The following is an 11,735-nucleotide window of genomic DNA, read 5'->3' as shown; positions in this document are numbered from 1 at the left end:
CAGTGTCAGGGATCTGTTTGAAAAAGTGTGTGCCTTTCAGAGGAATCTTGAAAATTTTCAGGCAGACTTCACAGGAAAGCTGTTGCACTTTCCCACATTACGTGGTGTTGTTACAGATGAAACCTCGATGAAAATGCTGAACGAATTCCTGAACAATCTGATCAAAAATTATAAAATGGGATTTGAGAACTTTAAAATTCCCAAGGATTTGATTTGATTTGTTTTCTCTGCTGATGGCCCTTGCCCTTCTGAAGCAAAGAACACTCTTGATTCAATCAATGAAGGGGCCTTTCTATTAGAAATTGTAAGGCTCAAGAGCTCAGATGTCTTGAAGGCAAAATCCAGAGAAGCGGGACATTGCAAGTTCTGGACTCAGTCTGCTGACCAGTTTCAGAATAGCCAGCATCTGGCTTTTAACCGTGTTCGGACCAATGTACCTCTACGAAGCTGGGTTTTCTGCCATGAACACTATAAAAACCCAATATCGCCATCACCTGAGGGACGAGCATCTTCATGCGTGCATGGGCCTTGGCCAGACCACTTACAACCCACTCATCACGTTTGGTGCTGTCACCTCTCCCACTAGCGAGTGCCACAAACACAGGTAATAATGTTGAGTTATAAACTGTGTTAGAAGAGAGAATCACTAATACTTTCCTTGCCTCTCGTTGGAGGGCCTTTATTTATTGGCAGCTGAAGTGTTTTTTGTCAGACATCTGTACCAATGGGCTGCCTTGTGTCATAACATTCTCAGATTGGCCCGTGGGTAGCTCTCATTGACTATCACTGAGCTAGTGGGTTAGAGTTTGGTCGGGGGGGAACCAGAACTCCTAGTGCGTTGGGACAGTCAGGGTCAGTCTGTGTAGGGCTCAGCCCAACAGGGGCCCTGATCTCGGTCAGGGTCTGGGCAGCGCCTGGCCCAACGGTGGGGGTAGGCTTGCTCTCACTCATGGGTCTGTGCCATGCCCAGGGAGGGCTGTCAAGCTTTACCTGTAAGGGGTTAAGAAGCTCAAATAACCTGGTTGGCACCTGACCAGAAGGACCAAAAAGGAAAGCAGATACTTTCGGGTGTGGGTGTGTGGGGGGGGTGTTGTTTGTGCTCTTTTTTTTGTTCCCTCTCTGGATGGAGAGAGAAACCAAGCAGGGACAACATCTCCTGAAAATATATCTGGAATAATCCATCTAAAAATTACAGAAATTGGAAGTGAGCCAAGGAAATGTATTAGGTTATCTTTTGTTTTAGCTTGTGAATTTTCCCTATGCTAAGAGGTAGTTTTATTTCTGTTTTTGTAACTAAAGCTGAGTCCAGAAGGGAGTCCTCTGTGTTTTAAATCTTTTTATTACCCTGTAAAGTTACCTTCCATCCTGATTTTGCAGGTGTGATTCTTTTACTTTTTTCTTTATAATAAAAGTCCTTCTTTTAAGAACCTGATTGATTTTAGTGCCCTAAAGATAAAGGGTTTGGGCTGTGCTCACACTGCAAACCAGTTGGTTGGTAGATTATTCTCAAGCCTCCCCAGGAAAAGGGGTGAAGGGGCTTGGGGGCATAGGGACTCCAAGTGACCCTTTCCTGAATTTTTGTGTAAATCACGTGGTCGCGGCAGCGATACCATCCAAGGACGAGGGAAGGAATTTGTGCCTTGGGGAACTTTTTAACCTAAGATGGTAGAATATAAGATTAGGGGGTCTTTCAGGTGAGTCCCCACCTCTGTACCCCAGAGTTCAGAGTGGGGAGGAAACCCTGACAAGGGCCCCGTGCTGCACCCAGCTCTGGGGAGGCACCGGCACATAGACTGGACGGGATGGGATGTGGTGGTGGGCACAGACTCTGTAATTAGTGTGTGGGCGGGAACAGGAACCCCCCTTTCCCTCAAGGAGCTGGTACCTGCTCCTTGCGGTCCCTGGCAGCAGGTGGGGATGGCAGGCTGGGCAAGCCGTGACAGGTCTAACGCCTGCTAGTCCTCAGCACCAGAGAAACGTCTCAGCCCTTTGGAACCCGTGCTCAGTTTGTGCCCTCAGCACCAGCCCACGGGTGAATGTGCCCCGAGCCACTCAGAGCCAAGAGCCAGGGGTCACCACCAGCTCCTGCTGGGCCGGGCCATGCCTGGCCCTGTGCCAGGGACGCACAGCTGCCAGGCGAGGCATTACGGCGAGCAACGCTGACAACGGGGACGTACCGGCTGGGGCAGGGATTCATCGCCAGCCAAGGGGAACCCGGGCTTCCCTCCAGCCAGGGGGTGAGCCCCAGACAGCGGGCGAGGTCTAAGTCCTTAGCGTACACGCAACGAGCCTCACACATGCCCCCCACCTCGAGTAACCCCCTCCCCTCCCCCAAACACTCCCCACTCTACAGAACCACCCAAGCCCCCCGACTCTGCACTCGGCTCCCAGCCACTCTCCCCGCTCCATCCAGCGCACGCCCCCCACCTCGAGTAACCCCCTCCCCTCCCCGCTGTACAGAACCACCCGAGCCCCCCGAGCCTGCACTCGGCTCCCAGCCATGCTCCCCGCTCCCCTCACGCACGCCCCCCACCTCGAGTAACCCCCTCCTCCTCTCTGCCCCAAACCAGAGCCAGGCTAGACAAAGCCAACGACAACTTTAATACAAAAATATCAGGGTGACAGTGCAGGGTGAGTGGGGGACCCCACCCTGCTCCCACCCCCACAGCCCTTACCCCGGAGGGGATGGGTAACGCTCGTGACCCCTTTCGCCCCCATGGGGGGCAATCCTCTCCCCCCAACCCCCACGAGGCTATTTCCTGAATCGATCCAGAGCCGACCTCTGAGCCCGGGGTGCCGCCTTCAGCTCTCGCTCCGCCTCCTGCTGCTGCTCCAGGCTCTTCCGGATCTTGGTCTGGGGGGAGGGGGAGCGGGGGTGAGTCGGGGACACCCCAGTAAATGGCCCAATTGGTCAGGGGGGCATGACCCAATGTGGGGGCGACCCTGGGAACCAACCCCCCCCACCCCACCCCCCAATTCACAGTGTAATGGAGCCCTGGGGTATGGGGGAGATGCCCCCTGATGTCACTGGCCCAGCTGGAGAGGGGAGTTGTGGTGGGGGGCGGGGCACACGGGAAGTCCCTGTTTGAGACAGGAAGTGGAGAGCTGGCTTTTGGGGGTGGGGAGCAAAGTCTGATGGGTAAGGACTGGCCCAAGGGCGGATGGGACAGACAGGTGGACAGTAAGGACAGACGTACCCGTTGCTCCTCATTTGCCACCTTCTTCTTACGCCGCAGGAGGTTCCCGGCTGAGCTGCGCCCCTTCAGCTTCCGGCGCGGCTGGAACGCCGGCTTGTCCTGGGGGTCGAAGCCCTGGGGGGCAGGGGAGGGAGGGAGAGAGAGTCAGTCCTTCTGTATCCCACAATGCACCATAGTGCCCCTCTGCTCTCCCCCCACCAGCTCCTGACGTGCCACAGCGACTGCTGGCACTGCCTGGTCCCCACTGTGCCACCCCCCTCACTTCCCGTAACGCTTCACGGTGCCACCCAACCCCTCGCCCCACAATGCACCACGGCACCCCCACGAGACAGCCACGGCACTGCCCAGTCCCCACAACCTGCAATGCCCCACCGTGTCTCCCCACCACTTCCCACAATGCACCACGGCACCCCCGCGAGACAGCCACGGCACTGCCCGGGTCCCCACAACCCGCAATGCCCCACCGTGTCTCCCTACCACTTCCCACAATGCACCACGGTGCCCCCCAAGTCGCTCACCAGCCGCGCCACTCGCTCTTGGTGCTTCTGCTCCATGGTGATGGCATCCACCTGGCCCAGCTGCCTCGGGTCCAGCGTGATCAGCTCTGACGGGATCTGCCGGAGGCCAAGCTGTTAGGGGGGGCCCGGACCACCCAGGCTCCCCCTCCCATGACACCACCCCTCCTGGCGGTGCCCCCGCAGACATCCCAGCTACCCACCCCGGTGTCCCCTCAAGGGGTGCCCATGAACCCCTCCCCCAGCCCCAGAGGTCCCTCCCTTAGCATCAGCCCCCTTGGACCCAGAGATCCAGCTGACCCCCAGCTGGGGCTGCATGGTGGGGGGACAGGGCTGGGCACTGTGCGGTGATGGTGGGGCGACGTTACCTTCTCCAGCAGGGCTTTGACCTCCCACTCCTGCCGCTGCTTCTGGCTCCGGAACGGGTTGTTCTCCAGGGCGTCGAAATTCGCCTGTCCAGCACCTGGGATGGGGGGTGGAAGGGGAGACAGGAGGTTAGTGGGCGGGGGGGGGACAACAACCCATCCCCCCTCTATCATGGACACAGCCACACAGCTGTACCAGGCCCCCGCAGGCTGTAGCGGGGGGCACGTGACAGGCAGGTCAGCTACTGGGCACTGTGGACATGGGGGTGGGGAGGTTATGAGGACATAGTGGGGGGCCATACCTGGCACCAGGAGGCTGGTGACACTGTAGGGGATGGGGAGTTGTACTGGGGTGAGGGTCCATACCTGGCACCAGGAGGCTGGTGATGCCGTGGGGGATTGGGGGGTGGTACTGGGGGAGGGGGCGAGTCCATACCTGGCACCAGGAGGCTGGTGATGCCGCTGCCATGCCCTACGCCCAGCACGTCCTCGAAGGGGCAGAAGCGCAGGCCGTGGGCCGCCCGGGGCAGCGTGTGCGACAGGTAGGGCTTGCGAGGCAGGTGCACGGGCACGTCCCGGTACACCTGGGGTGGGAGGGGCAGACACGGGGGATTAGCGCCTGCAGCAGGGCCTGGCTCATAGGGGCTGTCAGAGCACAGGGCAGTCAGAGCTCCCCCTCGGGTGAGGGACAGACAGGGCCCAGGCTCATCAGAACAGGGGCCAATGCCAGGTGCCCAGAGGGAATGAACAGAACAGGAAATCAAGCGATCCATCCCCTGTCGCCCATTCCCAGCTTCTGGCAAACAGAGGCCAGGGACACCATCCCTGCCCATCTGGGCTAATAGCCACTGATAGACCTGTCCTCCATTAATTTATCTAGTTCTTTTTTGAACCCTGTTATAGTCTTGGCCTTCACAACATCCTCTGGCAAGGAGTTCCACAGGTTGACTGTGCATTCTGTGAAAAAATACTTAAACCTGCTGCCTATTAATTTAATTTGGTGACCCCTAGTTCTTGTGTTATGAGAAGAAGCAAATAATACTTCGTTACCTAATTTCTCCACACCCGTCATGATTTTATAGACCTTAATCATATCTCCCTTTGTCGTCTCTTTTCCAAGCTGAAAAGTCCCAGTCTTATTAACCTCTCCTCATACAGCAGCCGTTCCATCCCCCTCATCATTTTTGTTGCCCTTTTCTGAACCTTTCCCAATTCGAATAGATCTTTTTTTAAAATGGGGCGACCACATCCGCACGCAGTGTTCAAGGTGTGGGCGAACCAAGGATTTATAGAGAGGTGATATGACCTTTTCTGTTCTCTTATCTGTCCCTTTCCGAATGATTCATAATATTCTGTTCGGTTTTTTGGCTGCCGCTGCACACTGTGGACAGTTCTTTGGAAACATCCACTCAATAACCCCAAGATCTCTTTCTTGAGTGGTAACAGCTAATTTAGACCCCATCATTTTGTAGGTATAGTTGGGATGAGGTTTTCCAGCGTGCATTACTTTGCATTTATCAACACTGAATTTCATCTGCCATTTTGTTGTCCAGTCACTCAGTTTTGTGAGACCCCTTTGTAACTCTACACAGTCTGCTTTGGACTTAGCTATCTTGAGTAGTTTTGTATCATCTGCAAATTTCACCACCTCCCTGTTTACTCCTTTTCCCAGATCATTTATGACTATGTTGGATAGGATTAGAACCAGTACAGACCCTTGGGGGACACCACTATTTACCTCTCTCCAAAGCAGTTGGGGGGGGAGGGATGGGAAGTGGGTTTGAGCAATACCCAGTCTGTGGGAGAAGGATGCAGGGCGGATGGGGCCCTGCTGAGCCCGGCAAGAGCGGGCGGGACGGCCCGGAGTATAAGGGCCCCTCCTTCACCTGCACCACGGCCCCACAGCTACCCCCAGCAGCCCCCGCTGGCTGAAGGCCAGGTGCCAGTATGCGGGGGGAGGTATAGGGGGGTGTCTGTGTGTGCAGGGCCGGGGAGGATCGTTACCTGGACCACATCCCCGCAGGCTGCCCCCAGCAGCCCCCGCTGGCTGAAGTTCAGGTGCCCGGCGCCCATGGGCAGCACCAGCGAGTGCAGGGGCTGATATGTCCGGAGGTCGTAGACACGCAGCTTCCGGTCCAGCCCCGATGTCGCCATGTACCTGGGGGGAGGTGGGGGGAGACCCAGAGCATGATCCCCCGCCACCACACAGTGTCACCCCAGCCCCGACGTCGCCATGTACCTGTGACACGCCATGTCACAGCGTGACCCCCACCCCCGCCATATCCCATCCAAGGAAGGTTGGGGGAAGACCCACACCATGACCCAGCCCCAAGCCTCCATCCCCTCCCTCCATATTCCACCTCTGCCCTGATGACACCATGTAGCTGGGGGGAAAGTGGGGGGAGACCCCCCCAGCTCCCCTCCTTCCCCCACATGCACCCCTGCAGCCCCTTTTCCCTGTTCACCCCACTCGGGCCCCCCCCCCACCACGGCAGGACTGCCGCCCCCGAGTCACTCACGTTCCGGAGCTGTCGACGGCCACGGCCCGGACCCCCCCTTGGTGGCACAGCATCCGCACCAGGGGCTCCTTGACGTTGGGGCTCCACAGGGTCACCGTGCCTGCGGGGGGAGGGCCCACAGAGCACGAGGAGTTAACGAGGGGTCACCCCCCACCGGGCACAAGGGGTTAGCGAGTGGTGGAGGGGATGGACAGGGCCAGGTTCACCGCTTGAGGGTGGGGGGACTAAGGGGCCGTCATAGCAATGGGTCTGACTAACCAGGCCAGGCTGAGGGGGCAGGAAGGAGATGGGGCCAGCGGTCCCCAGGCCAGAGTGGGGCCACGCTGAAGAGCTTGATGGAACGTCGCTGTCTGAACTGGTGCCTGCCCCAGTGATGGGCCGGGCTGGGCCGGGGGGCTAGGGCAGGGATGACTCACAGGATGTGAGGGCCCTGGGAGAAACACTCCTAGCAGTGTGGGGCAGGGAACGTTGGCGCTGCGGGGGGGGGGGGGGGGGGTTCCAGTTATGGGGTACAGGTGGTGGCAGGGGATGTCTCATCATTGCTGTGCCCCAGGTGGACGAGGGCGGTGGGGTAGCAATGGGGCGGGGTTGGGGGGTAGCGGTGAGGTCGGGTCGGACGTAGCAGTGGGTTGGGGCGGGGTTGGGGGAAGAGTTGGGGGTAGCAGTGGAGCGGGGGGGGTAGCAGTGGGGCGGGGGGGTAGCAGTGGGGCGGGGGGGTAGCAGTGGGGGGGCAGCAGGGGGGCGGGGTTGGGGGGGGCAGTCTCACCGTTGCTGTGCCCCAGGTGGATGATGGCGTTGGCCGGGTTCTGCCCCATCACGCCCAGGCGTCCCCCCCGGGTGCAGATGGCAGCGACCTCCTTCCCCACCGAGATGTCCAGGTACTGCAGGAACCCCGTCTCGCTCTGCATGGGGCACAGGGGGTCAGTGGGACACCAGCCCCCCAAACCCTGGCGCCCAAGCCCACCCCCCGCTTTACAGCATTGGCCAGCAGGAGCCCTGGTGCCCAGGCCCCCCTCTTTCACTGTGGTGGGCAGGGGGAACCCCGGCAACCGGCCCGCCCCACAGCGGCCCCCCGCCCCAGCACTCACCGCGGTGGCCAGCAGGAAGTGGTAGGGCAGGAACTCCATGCGCAGGACCCCATTGAAGCGCTTCAGGCAGTTCAGCTCCACGCCCTGGTTGTCGTAGACGTAGAGCCAGCGCCGCTGGGCCACCGCGAACATCGTCTCCGTGTGCAGCCACCTGAAACGGGGGGCATGAGACAGGGGGTGTCCCACTGCACGGCTCAGCCCGTGAGCAACCTGGCAAACTCCGTCTGTGCAACACGCCTCCTCGTGCAACTCTCCCAGCCTCCCCGGCCGTGGGCGGGCACGGATGTGCCCATTCGCCTTCCCGATGCACGCCCACACGTGCGATGGGCATGCCCTGCTGATGCACCGTTACACCTGCCGGGAGCAGCGGATGCAGCCCCCCCCCCCCCCCGGACTCCCCTGTGTCGCACGCCCTCCCCCCGGGTGTCACCCCCCCCAGTCGCACACTCACGTGACGTCAGTGACCGTCTCCATGACGTTGATCTCACACAGCAGTGACTTGGTTTGCCAGTCCAGGGCTGCCACATGGCCCCGCCGGCCCCCCAACAGCAGGTGCCTGTGTGGGGAGATGGGAGGGGTGAGGGGAGCACACACATAATCCAGTCTCCGTATGTCTCCTGACCTGCCCCTCTGGGACCCCCAGAGCAGGTCAGGGGAGGCCTGCGGGGTCAGGGGTCCCTGACGCAGGCCCTCCCTGACACAGGAGAGCCCAGTCGGGCCCTGCCTCTCCAACCCCTCCCCAGAAGACATGCTACCTAGGCACAGCCAGCCCCCACACCTTCCCCACTGATTCCCACCTGCCCCACGGGTTCCGCTCCCTCCTACTCTCCCCCACATGCTCCTCCCTGCCCCCCCCTCACCTGCCAGGTCGGGTATAATCCATCCTGTAGGGGCCAAACTGGTTCAGTCTCAGCTCAAAGTGCTATGGGGGAGAGACCTGGTTAGACACAGCACAGGGACCCCCAACCCCGGTGACCCCGCCCCCACGCCACTGAGACACTGTCCTGGGATCCCCCCTGCAATACTGCCCAGGGACCCCCCCATCCTAGGGGCAGCCCCTCCCCCTGCCATTCCTCCCACCCCACGACACCCCCAGACCCGGTGCATGGGGGTGTCTCTGACCTTAGTGGCGCTGACGATGTCCACGGCCTCGGCGATGTCAGCCTGGGCGATGGTGCAGGTGTCCTCGCCGGGGTCCCCCTCCAGGAAGCTGCGGAGGGGATGGGGGTGAGAGTCAGGAACGGACCCAGCACTGGTGGGGGAGGGGAGCCGGCCAGGATCGGGGGTGTGTGTGGGGTTAGGGGGAAGGGGGGTCACCCATCCCATCCGGGGCGGGGAGAACCAGCAGGCAGCCCCGGCTCAAGTGGCAGCGCCGGACGGGGGCCCGAAGGGAGGAGACAATGGGGGCACTGGGGCAGCTGCCCCAGCTCAGGGGGCGGGGGTGGGGGGGACTCACCCTGGCTCCTCGGGCAGCAGCAGCTCCATGCGCGCAGCCTGTTGTGTTGCCAGCTCCACCTTCTGCTCCAGCGAGGCCAGATGGTCCCGGAGCCGCCGGCTGGACGCCCCTGCCTGGGGGGGGTAGATGGACGGACAGACAGGGTGAGAGCCGCACATGGCCCTGTCCCTCCCGCCCCCCACCACTGAGGGGGCGTCAGTAACCATGGGGGGACCCCGTCAGGGACGACCTTGCCTGGCAACCCCCAGGCACCCAGCTGCCCCCCAGTTTCCACCATGCCCCTCAACTCACCAGCTGCGATTTCTGGCCCCGCTGGAATTTCTTCACCTTGTGGAGCGGGAGGGGGGCGGCGCCGGGGAACGGGTCCCTCTTCTAGGGAGAGAGAGAGACACAGACAGATGGGGGGTGGGAGGGGCCTGCTACAGGCCCCCTTCTCCCCCCAGAGCCCCAGCGGTACTTCCCTTTGCCATGCCAACCCCGGCCCTCCTCCCCCTGACCTCAGCCGCCCCTCCTCCCCGCATGGCCAGCCCCCCAGGATTCCCAGCCTTACCCCAGAGATCCGGCCTGCAGCCCCTGACGCCGGCAGCCCCTTCCTGGCCTCCAGGCTCCCCTTTGCCCCAGCCCGCAGCCTGGTCTTCTCATTGCGACGCCTCTTGGCCCTGAGAGGGGCGGCTGCGGGGGTGTCCGGCTGGGAGGCCCCTTCCCAGTAGCGCTGCAGCTTCTTCGTCAACTTCTTCTTCGGGGGGGGGGCATGTGGGGGGGGAGGGAGAGAGAAAGGGGTGATGAATCGTGGGGAAGAATCAGTTACCCCCAGCTCGGGAGGGGGGGAGACTGGCAAGAGGATGAGACATGGGGAGTCAGTTCCCCTAGCTGGGAGGGTGGGGGGCACAGAGGACAGAGACTAAAACTGCCCCCCAACTTGTGCGGAGATACCTGCCCCACACGGCAGAATAGCCGGCCACTCCCGCTGGCCTGATGGGGAGTGCCCCCCCACCCCGCCGGGCAGAGACAGCCACAACACCTAGTCGGGGGGAGGGGGTCTACCCCCAACAGGGAAAGACTTAGTCCCCTGCTGGGATGGGGGGCAAGTGCCCCGCGGGGCGGGGCTGCCCCTGCTGCAGCCCCTGCAAGAGGGCCAGCCCTGCCCCCCAGAGCACTCCGCGCACAAGCAGGGACGCCCCACAGATACAGCCAGCCCCTCCCCCGTGTCCCCCGGTTACTAGAGGAGCCCGAGAGACCCCGCCGCCCCACAGACATGGGGGCAATAAACTCCCCCCCCAAACCCCTGTAATTGGGTGTTCGCCCCCTGCATGCACCCGACTCGTGTTAGTGACCTGCCCCCTCCCTGCTTATGACATGGGGTAACCACCCCCCCCGGGGAATCCCTGCCCCACTCCCCGGCACTCACCTTGCCCGCCCCGGCTGGCCCCCCCTGCATCCCGCTCCCAGCCACCACCTCCATCCTGAGCGCCTGGAACCACGTGCAGCCTCCAGCTGCGGGCCAGGTTCTTCCGGTCGTGGCCGCCGCACCCAATCACGGAGCGAGGCGACTGAGCCCACGGCCAATCAGCGCGGCGACAACCTGACTGGTAGTGAAGCCGTGCAGCTGACGTTATGGGTGAGGGCAACTCTCCAGCTACGGAGACGCGGCGGCGACCCGAAAAGGCGAAGTCAAGCGGCGGCCATCTTGGCTGAGGGCACAGGCCTGGACCATCTCATACAGACCTACCGGCGGGGGAACGCCACTGCATTCATCACAGCCCACGTGGTAGGGGGAACTCACCAGCTCCACGTTATGGGGCAGAGATGCAGCCACCTCTGGGGAGGGGCAGGGGGTTTCACAGAGTCCAAGGCCAAAAGGGCAGCGACCAGCCCCACCATAACCCCCAGCACTGAATTCATTTGAGAGAAGCAGCGAATCCTCATTTAAAACCCGACCATGCCCGAGAATCCACCCCCACCCGCTTGTGGAAATTGGTTTAATTATTCTCAGCATTAAAAATTGATGCCTTATTTCCCACGTGAGCTCGTGTAACTCCAGCACCAGCCCGAGGATCCTACTGTCAGACATTTGCTTGGCAGGCAGATACCTACAGCCGGTCACCCACAGATTGACCTCCCGGGGCCTAGTGGGAGACGTTTCCATTCCTCTTTGTTCTCAAGGCTCTTCACTGACTCCTCCAGCTTATCGAAAGCCTGCTGGAAGTGCGGGTGGCAGAACAGTTCCCCGCTTCCAGCAGCAGGCAGGCCAGGGCCCTGCCAGAGGGAAAATCACCTCTGTGCACAACTCCCGTTTCTGCATCTCTGCATCCCATTGGTGAGGTGCAGCTGTCTGAGGTGGGGCGGGGGGCTGTTTATGCAGGGATCCCACAGGAGGGCACAGCCGCAGGTGGGGCAAGGTGCAGGGTCTGAAGCACTGTGCACAGGGTATGACGAGGCATCCTGTACCCCACTGCCAATTGTGAGTAGTGCAGAATGCAGCATGGAACCCCGCACTCCTGCCCCAACACTGCTGGGGCTGCACTGACCACCCTTACCCAGTTCATGGGCGGGAGGGCCCCCTGAGACCCAGTCCCACACCAACCCCCTCCAGCG

At 61.2% G+C, this 11,735-nt stretch overlaps 1 protein-coding gene across 2 annotated transcripts; it reads right to left on the bottom strand.

Moving 5' to 3' along the window:
* Positions 1–2,708: 2,708 nt before the first annotated feature.
* On the bottom strand, positions 2,709–10,644 carry WDR46 (WD repeat domain 46). 2 transcript variants are annotated; one of them, XM_074970662.1, is made up of 16 exons: positions 10,549–10,644; positions 9,691–9,876; positions 9,432–9,512; positions 9,141–9,253; positions 8,807–8,894; positions 8,545–8,606; positions 8,136–8,240; positions 7,685–7,835; positions 7,363–7,498; positions 6,597–6,696; positions 6,082–6,235; positions 4,514–4,661; positions 4,081–4,175; positions 3,716–3,811; positions 3,198–3,311; positions 2,709–2,854 (listed from the first exon to the last, which is right to left on the bottom strand). In XM_074970662.1, exons 1-16 carry the CDS (start codon positions 10,600–10,602, stop codon positions 2,753–2,755), a joined length of 1,785 nt encoding a protein of 594 aa, XP_074826763.1. In that variant the 5' UTR covers positions 10,603–10,644; the 3' UTR covers positions 2,709–2,752. The 2 variants fall into 2 exon arrangements, with proteins under 2 accessions (XP_074826763.1, XP_074826764.1); XM_074970663.1 differs by having other exon boundaries at positions 9,691–9,873; positions 10,549–10,638.
* Positions 10,645–11,735: the final 1,091 nt, after the last annotated feature.

This window comes from Natator depressus, chromosome 14, assembly GCF_965152275.1.
Source record: "Natator depressus isolate rNatDep1 chromosome 14, rNatDep2.hap1, whole genome shotgun sequence".
Lineage (NCBI taxonomy): Eukaryota > Metazoa > Chordata > Testudines > Cheloniidae > Natator > Natator depressus.
This window is presented reverse-complemented; position numbering and strand designations above follow the sequence as displayed.

Coding starts and splice junctions, on each gene's coding strand:
- WDR46 (XM_074970662.1), bottom strand. CDS start 10,602: ATGGAGGTGGTGGCTGGGAGCGGGATGCAGGGGGGGCCAGCCGGGGCG. Junction 7,836..8,135: donor GAGACGGTCACTGACGTCAC/GTGAGTGTGCGA, acceptor CCCCCGTTTCAG/GTGGCTGCACACGGAGACGA. Junction 7,499..7,684: donor ACTTCCTGCTGGCCACCGCG/GTGAGTGCTGGG, acceptor TGCCCCATGCAG/AGCGAGACGGGGTTCCTGCA.